General features: G+C 46.7%; 1 protein-coding gene across 2 annotated transcripts in view; it reads right to left on the reverse strand.

The window, feature by feature from the left end:
* LOC138259114 (calpain-1 catalytic subunit-like) overlaps nt 1–17,253 on the reverse strand; it is a 201,272-nt gene that overhangs the window by 11,049 nt on the left and 172,970 nt on the right. For both annotated transcript variants that reach the window (XM_069206610.1, XM_069206609.1), the window contains 3 exons: nt 14,810–14,870; nt 11,802–11,866; nt 317–385 (listed from right to left, as the gene is read on the reverse strand). In XM_069206610.1, coding sequence (XP_069062711.1) covers nt 317–385; nt 11,802–11,866; nt 14,810–14,870 — 195 coding nt within the window. The remainder of the gene's footprint in view (nt 1–316; nt 386–11,801; nt 11,867–14,809; nt 14,871–17,253) is intronic.

Consider the following 17,253-nt stretch of genomic DNA (forward strand, 5'->3'; position numbering starts at 1 on the left):
CTGTTCTGCATAGTGTCATAGAGGGGGACCGAAATGTGCCCTAAGATCCAGGTAACATATTTTAGTTCTTTCCTAAATCTGAGTCTGAATTCTGAGGATTTTCAATGGCAGGCTGTCCTTGTGACTCGCCAAGCAAAATAAAGTTGGCTTTCCTACCATCTTGTTTCTAGATTGTGTTGGGGCACTGAGGAGGAGATCCTCAGCAGAGCATGAGGTTATTTTAGGGATGCACATCTTAAATTTGTTCATAAGGAACAGAGCTCTGAAAAATGAAATGCATACATTGGATTTACACAGTCTTTTTTCCATTACTTACTGTTCCGCAGCAAATCTTACTCCAAAGACTCTGGAACTCCTCCCAGCCTAGTTTACCAAATCCAGCGTTCTGTGACGTTGGTGTTAAGGCTTTTGAAAGCACAATAAGATCTAATAGAATACCCTTAACAGAAATTCAGAGTTGCCCCACAAAACCCAGTGCTCTTGATACACTGAGTTCAGGACATTGACAAATCTTTATACAGTAGACCATAGAAATGTCAAGACTAGTCAAAATTGTGATGGTGTGCACATAGCTTAATTGGTAAGGGACCAAAGTGCATCTCAAGAGCCTGCCACCTGAGTGGACGAATGCTGGTGTTGCCAAATACCCAAGTTGCCTATCCTTGATTCCATCACCCTACACTTCCTGTCTGTGCATCTAACTCTTGCAAGACTTATTTCATTTCTGCTTTCTCCCTTTGTCACTGTTTTCCCCTCTCTTCCTCCTTCGTTTTGTTTCTCTCTTCTGTCGTTCTGGATAAAAATGTGACAGTGGAAGAATGAGTGCTGGTGCCAAGACCAGTAACTACTGCCACAAAGTAAGCAACACCTCTACTATCATGGGATACAAGTCGTTGAGCCACAATATATTTCATAGACTATTGAATTGAAGAATATAAAGAATTTTAGTCACACCGAAAATGCACTACACATGCCTAGGTTACTGCACTTCATTTCTCTATGAAACTAATTGCCAAACCTTTACTCACAGAATATTTATATGTGAATATGTGATATAATGGAAATGCAATTGTTTTCAGTTCAGCCTGTAACAGGTATTGAAATGAAGTTCCAGTTTAAGGACCTGATGTATTAGCATTATGAACAGCGATTTCCTAATTGCACTTATTTCTGAATCGCAATTTGGAAATTGCTATTTCTAATGTATGCAGTTTCTTTTTTAATTAACAATTCCTGGTGGGTTTAAACATTTGGGACTCATTAGAAAAGACAGTCATCACAAGGATGGTGTGCCTTTGACTTATTTTTAGTAAAGCAATCTTTTTTTTTTTTTTTAAATGCAGCCTTTTTCCTTAAAGGAAAATGGGGTGTGTTTAAAACAATGAATATGAATCGTTTACGTTTTGTTTTTAAGAGCCAGCAGTGGTCCTACCTACTCTTAAGAAATATTTTTTTTCATTCTCAAAGAGGACGGGGTCCCACAGGGACCCTTTCCCATTGCGAATGGGTTACCACTACTTTTGAACTGAACGGATATCGCAAAACATTAACACATACTACTGCATACCCATATTTGGAAGGGACGGCCCTTACAAATACCAAATTGCGATTCAGTGACAAGTTACGGATTTGCTATTTGTCTTCGGATATTAACATAAGCTTTTCTGCGGTCCGGGACGTTTGCAACCTCAAACATCCGTTATACATCTGACCCTAAGTGAGTTTATTTTTGTGCAAATGAATGTACTAAAACAATAATGGAAGAACGCGGCACAGAATGGGGATTAACATGCCTAAATGCTCATCTGTGCCTGTCCAGTCATGACCTGCTATCGATCGTCAGTGATGTATGCAGTAGTTGAATTTCAAAATCAAAATGATTAAAAACATGCCACTGCTTTTGTAGGCTTGAGAAAAGAACAGGCCTGCATTACCTTCGTCTGATTAACAGGAATAAATAAAAAATGTATAGGTGTGCAATCAGTTGAATCAGTGATTCTCCAGGAGCATATGTCAGGAAAACACCAGGGGGCATATCGTGATATGCGCTTGTTCAGCGCCAGGTTCAGAGCTTGATTTTATGCACCTGCAGGGAATAAAGGGCCAGATGTATCATTAAGGCCTTTTGCGATTCAGAAATAGCGATTTTTAAGAAATCGCTATTTCCGACTCACAAAATGACATGTATCACATTTGCGAATCGGTAATAGCGATTTCTTAAAAATCGCAAATGCTATTACCGAATCGCAAATTGCGATACCGGCCCCATTCGCACCTATGGGCCTGTTGGCCCATATCTGCACATTTTTTGCATTTCCAAAATTGTGATTTGTTAACCAGAAATCGCAATTTTGGAAATGCAAAACCCCAGGGTGCTGGGGGCATAAGGCCCCCTCTGCTGCCCCTCAAAATTGTTTTTGGGGACATGTAAGGTGCACACATGCCAAAAGGGCATGTGTGCTTTACATGCACATTTTTTTTTTTTTTTTTTTTATATATTATCATTTGCTTTAATATAGAAGAAAAATGCATGACACCCAATAGGTGCTGCTAGCACTGCCTTTGGTGCTCCTCAACTAAACCAAACACATTTACACCAATTACAGCAAACTTTACTTCACATATGTATAACTTCAGCCTAAAGCTTCGGAGCTCAACTCTTTAGACCATCTTTTTTGTAATTTTTTTTTTATTAAGGTTTTATTGTGAAAATTGCAAGGTCGTACAAAACCCAAATAGGGTCGAAGCCCCAGCAGTTTTCAACAATTGTATACAATGAACAATGAACAATGAAATGGGGGAGCGGATAAATCAATGGGGTATTGTCGAACGTAACTTAGGAAAAACATGTATCAAATCACATAGGATAAGGGGGGTGGTGATAGGGAAGAAGATGTAAATAAAGGTAAAAGGTGTGAAACAGGGCGGAAACGCGATGTCTGGTTGTATCGCATTACAGTGATTGTAAAGTTGTAAGATTATAAAATTATAAGGTTATAGGACTATCGGGGTGGGAACCCAAAATTGAAGGAAATCAAATAGACAAGCTAGCCAATCTAGCTGGGTGGCTTGGACATGAGGCATGAGGGCCGAGTCGTCTGTCCGTCTGGGAGTAAGAGGGCAAGTTCTGTACTGTATTGTATCGCCCCCTGAGTTGGGGGGCCGGTATTGAGGTGCCAGGGTATCTGGGTCAGTGCCGAGCCTGGAGGTCATAGTGGCAGGCGATAGCATACCCTAGGGTGATGTTGGTAGCAGAGGGGGGGACCGATACGACGGGAGGATGGGACTTAAAGCATTTGTCTGTGCTCGGCCAGCTTCTATTTAGTATGAATGTCCTATCAGCGGCGCGCGTGGATGGGTCTGTGGGGGGAAACTGCTAAAAGAAAGAAAAAGAAAGGAAAGGGGGGAAAAGGGAGGGGGGATTGATAGGGAAAGGCGGAAAAAAGAAAAGAGAGGGGGGGAGGAAAGACAGAACTGAAGGGGGGGGTGGCTCACAATCTATTAACTACGAACTCCGAACACCCCCCGGCTAGAAAGGGGGCCCACACCTGGGCGAAGGTTTGGGCTTGATCTTGCAAGTTATAGATGATTCTTTCATACCTAGCCGTGCGGGTCATGGCTATGATCCATTCCTCCGGGGTTGGGGAGATTTCTGACCGCCAGTGGTGGAGAATGCAGATCTTTGTGGTGGCTAGTGCTGTATGCAGCAGCCTTTTTTGCGGTCTAGAGAGGTCTGAAAGAGAGGTAGTGTCTTGTATAAGTATTAAGGAAGGGGGGAATGGTGACAGAAGTGACAATGATTCCGCCAAGGTGGAGCTCACCGCATCCCATAGTTGTCGGACCATTGGACAATCAATTAAGACATGATTTAGATCGCAGTGTGTCTCAGGGCATCTCCAACACTGCGCGTGCGGAAGGAGTCCTATCCTGTGCAGTTTCGCCGGGGACCAATACCAGTCGCGTAAGACCTTAAAAAGACAGAACTTTAATTGTGCCTCCCGGGTACCTCTGTCCAGAGCTTCCAGAACATCTTCCCAGTCAGCTGGATCTAAGGGTTGCTGTAACCGGGTTTGCCAGTGCAGACGTAATTTGTCTAGGAGGGGTTGGGAGTAGAGCTGTCTGGTGATTAGGGCGTAAAGACATGACATAACTCCCGTATGGTGGGCCCACCGCTGCAGGTAGGCCACTATAGGTGAGGGTTGGGACCCCCGTCGGGTAGCTTCAACCCTTCGGGAGATGCAGTGTTTAAGCTGTAGATACCTCCATTCTTGGTTTGGCTGTAGACCAAATTCTTCCCTTAGGCTTGGGAAGGGCTTGAGCACCTCGTTCTCCAGTATCTGAGAGAGGGTGTGGATACCAGCCTTCCTCCACTGTGACCAATTGAGCACTTCCCCACCTATTCGGAGTCCGCTATTACGCCATAGAGGCGCCTGAGCGTGGATGAGGGGGGTGTACCCCAAATAGTCTTTGAGCCCTTCGCCACGCTGCTCTGGTCGCCTTCAAGATAGGGTTCACCGGGTTAGTAGGTGGGAGGTCATCGCGATAAGGTCCCCCAAGTCCTTTGTTCGCGGATAGTAACCGCCTTTCCACCGCAATCCATTGTGGTGGGTCAGGCGCCGTGAGCAGGGTGTGGGACAGTTGTGATAGCTGTAGTGCTAGCGAGTAATGCTCCACAGACGGGAGTCCCATGCCCCCGTGGAAACGGCGGGCTAGGAGCTTGGCGGGTGATAGCCGTGGCCGCATGGGGCCCCATGCGAACGATCTGATGAGAGAATCTATGCGTCGTAATGTATGGAAGGGCACCTGCAAGGGGAGGAGTCCCAGGATGTAGGTGAAAAGAGGCACAGTAACCATCCTGACCGCCTGTACTCGGCCCCACATGGACAGGCCCAGGTGGGTCCATTTTGCGTAACCGGAGCCCACGCATAGCGAGGAGTCGCCGATCTTTAGCTTAGCAAATACGTAGCGGCCATCGGGATCGGTCCATGATTTGGTGATCCTATAGGGGAGGGTTTTCCGTGGCAATAGTGCCACGCCGCATTTTCTCGGGGTGTTCTCTGTGTTGGGTGAGGGTGAGCTGCAACTAAATAGGGCAGTGCCTACCCATTCACGTCGAAGTTTATCGGATTCTAGTCTGTCCAGGTGTGTCTCTTGTAAGAGGGCAATGTCGGCTCGCCTGTCATTAAGGTAGGTCAAAAAAAAATTCCACTTTATAAAGTGGGTGAGGCCATTTACATTCCATGACATGATCCGTAAAGGTACTACCGGTGCCTTGTTCGAGTCAGGCATCCTGGCTCTATAAGGGAGCTTACCCAGAAAGGGGGGGGGGGGGAGGGTGGGCGTGAAGGGTGAAGCGAGGGGAGACAAGGAGGGGGAAAGAAAAAGAAATGTAGCCTCTAGAAGAGGGGAGGGAGAGGGTGAGATGGGGAAAGGGAGAAACTATAGATGCTTACAGTAATATGGGGAAGGAAGGGAGAGGGGAAAAGCAAAAAACGGGACTCGGGTCCCGGTGCTCTCTAACTGTAACCTCGGGTCTAAAACCCAGGTCAGTCGAGCTCCACTGTGGAGCGGGCCAGACGTCCAGAGAGGGCCCCCATTGCACTTGTTCCCCCCCCCTTTTTTTTTTGGTTCGTTTCCGCCTGCACGGTGGTCTGGGCGGCTCAAGAGGGGTATGAGGGACAGACCCGGCCACCAGGGGGAAAGGGTTACTTGGGATTTGCGTAAGGGGTAGATGTGTGGCTCCCGTTATAGCTATATGGCTTGGCTCCAGGAGTGCAATGCTATTGCGCCTTTTGAGGAGAAAATGGGGGGGGGGGGGGGGGTAAAAACAATAAGAGGGGGGGGGGGGGGAGACAGAGGGGGGAAGGGGAGGACGGCGTGGGTCCGTGGGGTTTGTAGTTGACAGGGGAACTGCAGGGTCCGGTTTTATGAAGTTTATCTTATCTACATCAGTACGTACTATGCTGCTCAAGCCTATGCTACTCTATTGCCCTCATTGGGCCTTCCACAGCACTCCCTGTTAGAACAATAAGAAACCAACAAACAAGCAAACAAAAAGACCAACAAACCCCTTCGGGATAGGTTGAAGGGAGAGGGGGGCCTTGGGACAGGTCCAGCCACCCCAAAAGAAGGGGGAGGTGATATGCACTTTAACAAGTCTGGGCAGAGGGGAGTGTCCCTGGGGGGGAAGAGAGGAGGGAAAAGAGGGGGGATAAAGAATAGAACTCCTGGAGATAAGAGAATTTTTAAAGAATTGACGAAATGGAGCGAGCGCAATCAAGCAAACCAGAAATCAAGAAGGGGAAAAAAGAGAGTAAAGAGAGTAGAGGGGAGAGAGAGAAGAAGGAAAGAGAAGAAACAACAGCAACATTGCAACGCTGAGCAGGGCCAGTCTGAGACAGTCCGAGACAGAGGCACACCGTATTAGGATGACTCATGAGTTCACAAGGTCAGGTACTCATCTTTCCGTTTGTTCCTCTCCTCCGCCGCAGGATCTCTTTGGCTCGACCATGATAATCCAGGGTTCATTATAACAAGGACTCCAAGGATCCTGGGGGGGTGGGGGGGGGGGGATGGGTGGGGGGAAGGGTGCTGGTGCCCGGTCGGCCTCAGATGGGGGCAACCGAGGGCTTCAAGGGAGAGCGGGATTTATCTCTGTCTGACATCTGAGTGTACATCGCCACCGCCTGGAGTACTTGACCCCTGTCGTCATGACTTTTTGTGAGTCTCTCTAAGTCTCTTCCCCTGGAGTGGGGATCCATAGTTGCTCCTCCCTCCGGGTTAGCGGCGGTGTCTGAGTGGCTGGTTCCTGAGGATACACCTCGCATGTCCTGGAGGGTCTGGGTTGTCGTTTCCATAGGTTGTGCCAGTTCCTGGAGTCTGTCTAGAAATGTTCTCAAGTCCCATGGGTCGAAGAAAGTCAGTTCGAACAGGCCAAATTTCACATCCAGATGGCGGAGGCAAGGACGGAGGGAAAGGAAAGCCCTCCTTCGGTCTACAGTCTCTTTGGAAAAGTCAGCTGAGAGTCGGATTTCCATGGTGCCCAGCCGTAGTGGGCCTTGCGCCCGGGCTGTCTGCAGCAGTTGGCGAGCTTGACCATGGCGCAATAGGCAGGCTATGATTGAGTGGGGACGTCCCTTCCAGTCCTTTCTCTTTGGACCAAGTCTGTGCACCCTTTCGAATTCTAGGGGAGGGTCGAATGTGATGTCCGTCAGCTTAGGGAGCATGTCCCTGAGGTAGGAGATCAGGTCTGTGCCCTCTATGCCCTCCGGGAATCCCATTAGGCAGATATTGTTCCTACGGCTTCTATCCTCCGAGTCCGTCAGTTTGCTGCGGAGGTGCATGAGTTCTTGGCCGTTGTCAGTCCAGGTTGCCACCCGTTGTTCCAGTCCCGATATTTGCGACTGAAGCCCGCTATCTCTAGGCGCATAGATCTTGTCTCTGCTGTCAGCACCATCATGGCATGGTCCATACCCTCCAGTTTGCGTCCCTCCGCCGAGATCTCCTGCAGGATGCGGTCCACGGACGCTCCTTGCGGGCCCTCCTCCATGTTGCCGGTGTTGGTGGGGGGGGTGGGGCGGAGGGTCCTTTGCCGGGGGATACTTCTGTTGGCGCAGGGCTTTGGAGAAAAGTAGTTGGCGGGCGGGTTTACCCGATGGTTTGCCCGTCACTTTGCCTCTGGGCATGGCAGGTCCTCCCGCACTGACAGGAGTCTGGGAGGGTATTCGTCCTTGGCACGGCGGTGTGGTAGGTTATGAGAGGCTGGAGGAGGGGGGGGGGGCCTGGGCGGCAAGAAAGGCCAGGTGGATACTTCTTTGTTTTTGAGAGAGGGAGAAGGGCAGCGCGGGAGTGCGTTCGGTCGGGCAGTGAGGAGAGGGCCACTTGTCACTCAGCGACCCTTGTCTCAGCAGGAGAGTCTCCAAGGGAGAAGGAGGAGTAGGAGTGCGAATGAGGTTATCCCTCTGGGTCCAGCCTCCTGGGTGCTCAAAGGCCCGGTTGGTAGTGTTGCACTCCTCTGCCTCCACTGCCTTCACTCCCCCTCCCCTCCACGCACTTCCTTCTCCTGGTCTCCCTCACCACTCTCTCCTCTCCTCCCCCTTCCCTCTCCCTCTGGTTCCTCTCTTCTCTTGAAAGGAGCAAGGGTAAAGGAGAGGAAATTGGCGTAGATACGGCAAGAATCTCGGCTCCGTCCTCCGTCTCGCCCCCACCTGGTCCGCCGCAGGGGTGCTCGCCTTTCCAGAGTCCTCAGGGGTCTTCCAAGAGGGGGTGTGGGGGGGCCACCAGCCAGGGCGTCCGCTGTCCAAAGGGTCTATAACAGGGAAAAGGGGGGGAGGGGAGGCCCGCCTTCAGGGTCAAATCCCCCAGCTAGCCGACATCACTGGCGCTCCCCCCGCTCACCCTCGTCTCCTTGGGGGGAGCACACGTCCTCCGGCCAGTTTCATGGCCCGTCCCGCTGCAATCCACGGCTTGTCTCTGCAGCTGGCGGGGGCGATCCTCCAAGCAATCCCCAGTAGGGGAGGCGGAGGCGTGTCCCCCGGGTCGGGCCCCCCACGCTTGAATCCGCGGGTCTCTTGCCCACCGCGGGCCCCGGCTTCTTCCTCCGCTTCCCCTGGTCGCGTCAGGGGGAGCGCGCGTCTTCCAGGCAGCCTCACAGCTCGTATTGCCGTGATCTGCGGTGAGTCCCAGCAGCAAGCGGTGGGGGGGTGGGGGAGGGTGCTAGAAATACCTCCCTCCGAGGCCCACCGTCCGTCGGTTGGTCGCGGGGGGGAGGCCCTTCCCTCAGAGTGGGTCCACTCGCATACTCGAGGCCCCGGCTTAATATCACGCCGTGGGCCTCGTCTCCGTCTTCCGCTCTCCTCGATGTTGTCGAGGGGAGCGTGGGTCTCCCGTTGAGTCTTGCGGCTCGTCCCAGACGCCGATCCTTCGCGCCTGGATTAACGGAGGATACGGGGCTCTCAGAACGCCCCCGGCTCCGCCACCCTCGCCGCGCGGCCCGCCGTCCTGCAGAGCCCTTCTCCTAGGCTGCCATCGTCAGTCGTGGCCAGACCACGTCTACATGTACATTTTAAAAATGCATTTAAAATGCATTTTTAAATTTTGCACATGGTTACCACCAGGTTCAACCTGGTGGTAAATAGTGATTCATAAATGCCCAAATCGTATTTAGGAATGGCTTCATACATGTGCTAAGAAATCGCAAATAAGGAACCCTTATTTGCGATTTCTTATTCAGAGAGTCGCAATTTGTGACTCTCTAAACAGGGTCGCAATTTTAAGGAATCGCTATTTTAGCGATTCCTTAAAATTGCGTTCAGAATGTCTTTCATACATTCTGAACTGGCTTTTTGCATTCGCAAACGGGCATTCGCACCATTTGCAAATGCAAAAAACCTTGATACATCTGGCCCAAAGTGAATTAATTTAAACTAATAGTTTTCTGAGTCTCTGAAGCCACTAGATGAAAACAAAGCACTAACTCAGAGAACTACAGAGTTAAATGAATTCATTCTATGCCCTGCAAGCGCATAAAACAGGCGCCCAGCTCTTCCTCACCATTCCCATCCCAATATACCCCCAGCATCCTTAAATTTGCCAATGCACAACTCAGTAAATTGAGCCCTCGCGGCCTGAGCTGATTATAAATCTCAGGAAATACAGGGAACATGATACCGAAGACAGCACAGTGCGATGTGAACACCAGAGAGTCGTGATTGTATTAAGATTTGGGTCCGCAAAACCATGTCATCTTAATTGATAAAATTGTGCTGTGTGAAATCCACAACTATCAGATAGAAACAGTTTTTTCTTAAAACTGGCTCAGTCGTCAGCATAATTAGTGTGTGCGAGGACACTGAAAGCCCGCAGTGAGAGAATAGAACCTTAAAACTTCCAACTCATGTCAGTTCTGGAGGTGTCACAGTGGTATCATATGGGTTAGTAGAAGTAGATATTTTTGGGTGGATGAGGGAGAGAGAGAGAGTGATAGAGCGTGCGGGGAACAGAGATGAAATGCAGCTCCCTGCTTACCTTGAGGCTTACCCCGTCCGTGGTGCCAGATAGCTCATAAAGAGCATTTTGAAAAATTAAAAACAATAACTAAATAAATAGAGGGCTAAAAACAAAATAACAATAAGAAAAGCAAGCAACAGCTCAGTGTGAAGGTTGCAGACCTTCACACTTAGCACTAACAGTTTGATTCTTTTTTAGGACAAATTATTTCAATTTTCAAAAATGACAGATACATTTAACAAAAATATATACAGAAATATCTCAATTTAAGTATATCATACATCAATGCTAAAAAACGACCTCTCTGCCTTTGACTTAATTTCTCTCTGTCTCTCTTTCAATCAATTTCTCCCTCTTACATACCCACTCAGACACTCACGCACCCACTCACAGACCCACTCAGAGCCTCATGCACCCACTCACATCCCCAGTCAGACCCTCACCCACCCACTCACAGACCCACTCAGACAGATACGCACACACTCACAGACCCACTTAGACTCTCACACACCCACTTAAAGACACACTGTCAGCCTCATGCACCCACTCACAGGCCTGCGCACACTCTGACGCATCCACTAAAATATTAATGTACGCACCCTCACACCCAGACAGACACTCTCACAGCCACTTTCACCCCCAGATACATCCGCTTCTGACACCCAGAGAGGCTGTGGCCAACTTCCGCCATGCACTGCCAAACGACTGTGCACAGCATGGGGTTGGGTGGTTAGGGGGTTGACCGTAGGGTCTGGCTGCAGGCCAGATCTTGTAGGGAACCTCCGCTGCGCATGGGCGAAGGCCGTACATGGGGCACCCGTGCACGGCGGTGGTTGGATTAACGTATAGTAATGAAAATTACTAAATGTTAAAAAAAAAAACATACAAATTTACTGAAAAAACAGGTTGTAAGGAGGTTATAGTTAGGAAAAACATAGAAATTTTAGAGGGACGTTATATTTACGCTCACATTTTAAACATACAAAACCATAGAAATTCACCAGTTATAGTTAGAGTTACCTCAATTAACTATAACTCGTGCCCTAAGGTAACTATAACTCGCACCCTCACCATGCAGTGCTAATTACCCCACAAATTATGGCACTCATGACATCTTTGATAATATGAATGTAATATTTGCAGTAACATTTTTGATGAAAAAACTGAGCATGGTGGGGGCGCAAGTTATAGTTACCTTATGGCGGGAGTTAAAGTACACTCTGGTAACTGTGTCAGTGATTATTACTAAAAAGGTATAAACACATGTTTATGACTTCAAGTTTTCTGTTAAGTGAGTTCAAGTTTACTGTTTCTCCACGGAAGAAGTATTTAGTTGAAATTCTGTTAAAAAACAGAACATAAAGGTTTACTAAGTAGACCTTTTCATACATGCCATAGTGCCTTAATTAAGACACTTTGAAGCAGTTACATGAAACTATTCAATGCCTTTGTTTTTTGCCCACTGGACCATATACTCATAGCAGGGAGAAATAATGCAGGAAACAAATGAAAAATAAATAGATAAAATAGAAAAACAAAGAAAGGAATCAGTGACAACAACAAAATTGGGGGTAGTAAGGCAATGAAGCAAAAGATGAGAAAAACAGATCCAGTCTGTAATATATTCAGAGGTCATAGCTCACAGACATTTAAAAAAGTACATTGGGGCAGTGACAAAAGAGATGTTATGAAAGAGAAGACACAAGCAAAAATGCTCTGTACTGATGCCCTAGTGCAACAAAAACATCATGAAGGCTTAATGACATGGCCAGGGGACATAGGTAGAAAGATACATCCATGAGAGACACCAGGCTCCTGCAGCTCTCCAAGTCAAAACCCTCTGAGTCCTGGAGGGAACCTGGGAAGGAAAACAAAACGTTCATTTGAGAATTCTGGGCTGGTGATTCAGGTTTAAGAAGATTTGATTTTATCAGTATAAAAGAATGCACATAATTAAATAAATAATGTATTGCTGTAACTTGCACCTGAAAACTCAAATCCTTTTCATTAGGGCTCTGTGAGATGGTGGAAGTGAAGCTCCGTCAGGTAGATAGACACAACGCATGCCATCAGGTCTTACCTATGTGAGATCTACTGGCTTTGTCAATGTTTTTTTAACCATATTCTACAGCAGTGTGGCTGCTGTGTAGCATGGCTGAAAGTACATTGAAAAAACTGTTGTAACGTGCAAAGTAGCCGTTGATATAGATGGCTTAAAAAACCTTGAAAAGTCAAACAGAACTTTTTGGCTTTGTCAATATTTTTTCCCTTGTTTTACAGCAGTGTGGTTGCTGTGTAGCATGGTTGAAAGTAAATTAAAAAAACTGTTCTATGACAGGGTCACCACTGGCTACATAACAGCGCTTTGTTTTCTTTTTTTTTTACTTTCAACCATGCTGCTGTACAGCATGACATATAAAACACTGAACAAAGCCAAGAGATCTTGCATAGGCGAGACCTATGCTCTTTGACAATGCTTGGCTTCTTTCATTGTGGTAAGCAGGGACAATGGACCGATTTCATTTCATCAATTGTGCTACAGCAGTTCTCCAGATCAAACTGGTTTTAGTATAGCTAATCCCCCTTTTTGTCCGTGGGAATAAAGTGTGACTGTAGCCCTGGAACTGGGAAAGCAGAACGAAAGAAGAAAAACTCTCCTGCTCTGGCGGGCAGCTCTGAGCGCTCGCTCCCTCACTTAATACTGACTAACCCCACACACTCATCTCTCCTCCCTTCCATCCATTAAAAGCTCATGCAAGCTTGTATCAAAGCTGTGACAAATCCTACTGACCGCAGTCACCCTGAGAAAGGAGCAGTCTAATTTAATCAGACGTGAAATGCTAACTGAACAGATTCGTATTTGCTTCTGTGATACTACCGGTGCCCCCTAGTTACACTGAATCACAGCACTACATGGTGTTTTGCAGCCTAAGTGGAAACGCAGAGAGAGGCTGGCATTGGATGAAACAAGCATTGGCATTGCCAATAGGTCTGGCTCTAAGGGACTATTGTATGGTAATGTGAAGAATTATAATAGCATGGTAATTGATATATATTTGTGTGGAAGCAAAGAATTGTACAATAATATCGGTTAAGGTTAGAAGGTCAATTGAACTTTCAAGCCAGACCTAAACATCCCTCTAGATCAATGACTGTCCTCCTACCATCTATGCAGCTGCCAGAGAAAAACACCATACATTATCTGGTTATCTAATACATTTTAATAGCATTGCAATGTGATATGTGCACACCTGAAAGTTCAAGCTCAGGCAGCTGGATAAATAAACAAAATGACTACTGCTGTGTAGACCGCAAGCAATTTGTTGTGGAGGCACACAACTTCTGCCGAATCCAAACATGTACTCCTGGCTCCCAACATGGGGGCGAAGCCAAAGCCCTCACTAGTTGCTCCTCACATCATTGTATGGTGACAGCTGCACTATGGAAATAGACCATAAATAAATGTGCATTTGACTGCTCCCTCCCACTTTAACATCACAAGTCTCATAAGTCTCCGGTTTTGATCACACAATGTACAATGGATTATATGCCACAAGTGTTGCATGTCATAAATCCACGTTACATGCACATGCCACTTTATTCTAATAAGGGCCGCGAGGTTTAAATATAGACGTCCTCTACATTGAATAGGTAAATGAAATTTGTGGTGTGGAGGGACAGGAGGGTCAAGGAACGCAGGACAGGGAAAGGGGACGGGATGGGGCCAGCAAAATGAACAGCAGTGGGGCAAGGGCTGGAAGGGCAAGCAACATGAGGGACAGGAGGGGGAGGGCAAGCAAGACTACGGATGGCAGGAAGAGGGAGGGCTGTGAAGGAGGAAACAAGCAACACCATGGACATCTGGAGGAGGGTTGGAATGGGACAGGGCAAGCACCGATGGGAGCAGGGCAGAACAAGAAACACAAAGACAGTAGACATAGGGTGAAATGGGGAACAGACTGCAAACACAAGCATGGTTATGAGTGCAACAAGCCAAATAAAAAAAAAGTACCTCCAGAAGCATGTGGCCAGTGGAAGGACACTGGCAATGCACAAGAAGCTGTACCTGGTCCAGACACACTAAGAGAAAGTGAAACCGTCGACCAATGAAAAGCAAGGAACTGAGAATGACTTTGAAGCCAACCACTGGTAAGAAATGGGCGGCTCAAAGGCCTTTTTAAGTTTTTTATTTTTTAAAGAACAAAAGACTTACATCAACAGTGCAGGCTCGGTGCCAGGTGAGACCTAAACAAGGCTGCCTATTTGCAGTTATAGCTATAAGTCGGTTGCAGACCTGTGTGCAGTTTGAGGCTTAATTTTCTGAGTCAGTTAGAGGGCACACAAGAGTGCACCAACCTACTGAGATGGAGGAAGAGTCTTCTTAAGTGTTCATTTTGACAGTAACAAAGACTGTGCCCGTGAATAGTAAACCTATTGAGGGCAATGAGACACTTACCATACTGTACTAGTAGTACAGTGTGTGCCTGGTGTGCTACCACTCTCCATCAAGAGCTTTATGTGCACCACCATTACAGCTCTTCATATTTTGCTAATAAATGGAATAGCAACAAAGTGTATTGTGCAGCCCAAGCTCTGTACAGCACTACCACAGTTGCTGGTGCACAGTGGCTCTGCAAGGGCTGTGTTTATTGGATACTACACCTATGGTGCCCTAGCCATTCAATGTGTTGGGAAATGGCAGCATTGCGTAATGCGCGCCCACACTACTGGGTTCCCTCCAGCAGATTATCAATGAAGCCGCTTTACAAGCTGCCTTTGCAAATGTGTAAATTGTACTCACCCAATTCTTCCATAAGTTTCTTTAACAGCTGATGTAATTCAACAGCGCTTATCATTTCATCCTGCAAAGGTTACAAAATACAAGTTTTCATCAAACTGAAAGAACTTCATGCAATCCTGTCAAAGAATTTCTACACTGCCTCACCTAAAGCAACCAAATATCAAGGTGATCTGCACAAACAGATAAGATTAAAAAAAATAAAACACACATGCTCAAGACCACATTCTGTCTCAAAGTTGAGAAAAAAGGTGTGGTTTGAGTATGGTCCGGATGATAATGAAGATGCTTCTAGTTGAAAGTAGGATCATGATATCTATATGATGTGCATGAAAGGGAAAGCGGGATCAGAAGGAATAAAGGGAAAATAGATTACTCAAGGAGAGAAGGAATTTGCAGTCATTGGGGTTGTTGTGATGTGCTTTTAGTGTGGCCTATCAAAGGGGGATAAAAAGGACATTTGGCTCGGACCTTAATGCAAAAGTGAGTACATGAGTACATCGTATTTGGGTAAGGAATGTGCCAGGGGCTAGTGCATGTAACGGGAAAGAGTGCATGAGTTCAGGATGGTATGACTTTGGAATGTAAGTGTACACAACTGAAACATTGTTTTACAATCAGGAAGTTCAACTCAGAGACAAATGGGTGTGCTAGGGATTGTTACAGACATTTTGGCTGCAACAGTGGGTTAAGATGGCATAGAATCAGCATGCCACGGTGATGAGCAGCTGTAAGAAGGTGCGAGCTGTGATGTGCATTGAAGAGATTACGTACACATGATATCGAAGAGTGTGCAATGGGGAAAAGCTGTATGTGATAGGGAGGTACTGGTTATTGGGTACTAGGTCATTTGTTGCAAACAGTGGGGAGGTGAAGCATGAGGATGAAAGGAGGCACCACTGCATATGATGAACAGGAGATATACAAGATGGAAAACAAGAGTATGTTACAGGTAGATGGAACGGTAAGTGTGGTCTTGGTAAACAGGAACTTTACATGGGGAAAAAGAATATGTGATAAGTGAAGGTCATTCAATTGAGAACATGTGCTTCTGAAGGGGGTGGAGGTTGTGTATAGCTCATGAACATTGTGCAAATGAAAGACTAGGGGCCTGATTACAACTTTGGCGGAGGGGGTTAATCCGTCCCAAATGTGACGGATATCCCACCCACCGTATTACGAGTTCCATAGGATATAATGAACTCGTAATACGGCGGGCGGGATATCCGTCACATTTGGGATGGATTAACCCCCTCCGCCAAAGTTGTAATCAGGCCCAAGATGTCCTTTCGGAGGAGGCGTACAATATAGAGAGATGTTCATGTACAGGAAATTCAAGCACTAGGGAGAAGGTGCATGTATGAGAAAGGGAGTGCATGTAATGGGAAGGAGATGTAAGTAATGAGGAGGTGCATGCGATTCGGCTACGTGGTTCTAATAAGGAGGAATGGCTGTGAAGTGCATGTCAGGGGAAATAGATACAGTGGTAAGGAGTCAATGTCGGAGTTATGGATGAAGATCCCCAAAGAGGACTAGATGAATGTGAAGATGTCAACTGTTATTTGGTTGTTATTGGAGCGTGAATAAGGTATTTATTATTAGGAGGTACACATGATGAACACAAGGAACATGCGATTTGGTGTGTGTCCAGGTAAAAGGGAAAAGTTGCATGGATGTAGAAGAGATGTATATGACCGGCGGTACCTATAATACAGAGGATGGAGGGCCGTGAGGATCAAGTTGGTAAGGGTATGATCAGACAGAGAAGATTCAAGAGTAGGCAAGAAATGTGCCATGGAACCAGAGAGAAGAATGAAATAACAGGGCTAGGCACAGAAGTGCATGGAGAGGAAGCATGTGTCTTTCAGATGTAGAGGTCATTGAGATCAAAGAAAATATAGCTTTGGAATTGGGACTGTATTTTTGTAAATGAAAAAGGTGTCTAGCTTTGCAGAAGGTCCATAAGAACAATTTGTCTCTGCCACCCGACATCAAAAATAAAATACAGCACAGTAATACATTATTGTACTTCATGAAATATAACCATTCACCCTGCCCAAATATGCAGATATTTGTAATGCACTCAATCAGTCAATACCTAACTCAGCCCTTCACCCTTACCCATGCATCAGTCAAACACTCTCTTCTCTCCAACTCTCAGCCCCCAGTTCTATGTGTAAGTTTACAGCCACCTTTTACCTCCACATTTGTCCTACTCCATGACCTTTTGTAAGCATGCATTGGTGCTCCTGTCCCCAACATCTACCAGCACACAACCCTTGTGACATGCAAAGCACTGTGCAGATCTTGGGGACAAAGTCTGAGTTTATAAACACTCTGAATAAAATAAAAGAATGCTTGGTTCTAAGTACTCTCCTGATCTTAGATACTGATTCACTACAACCCTTACATAAATTAGAAGATGGAGAAAGTATATAAGACAATGT

This window comes from Pleurodeles waltl, chromosome 9 (genome assembly GCF_031143425.1).
Source record: "Pleurodeles waltl isolate 20211129_DDA chromosome 9, aPleWal1.hap1.20221129, whole genome shotgun sequence".
NCBI lineage: Eukaryota > Metazoa > Chordata > Amphibia > Caudata > Salamandridae > Pleurodeles > Pleurodeles waltl.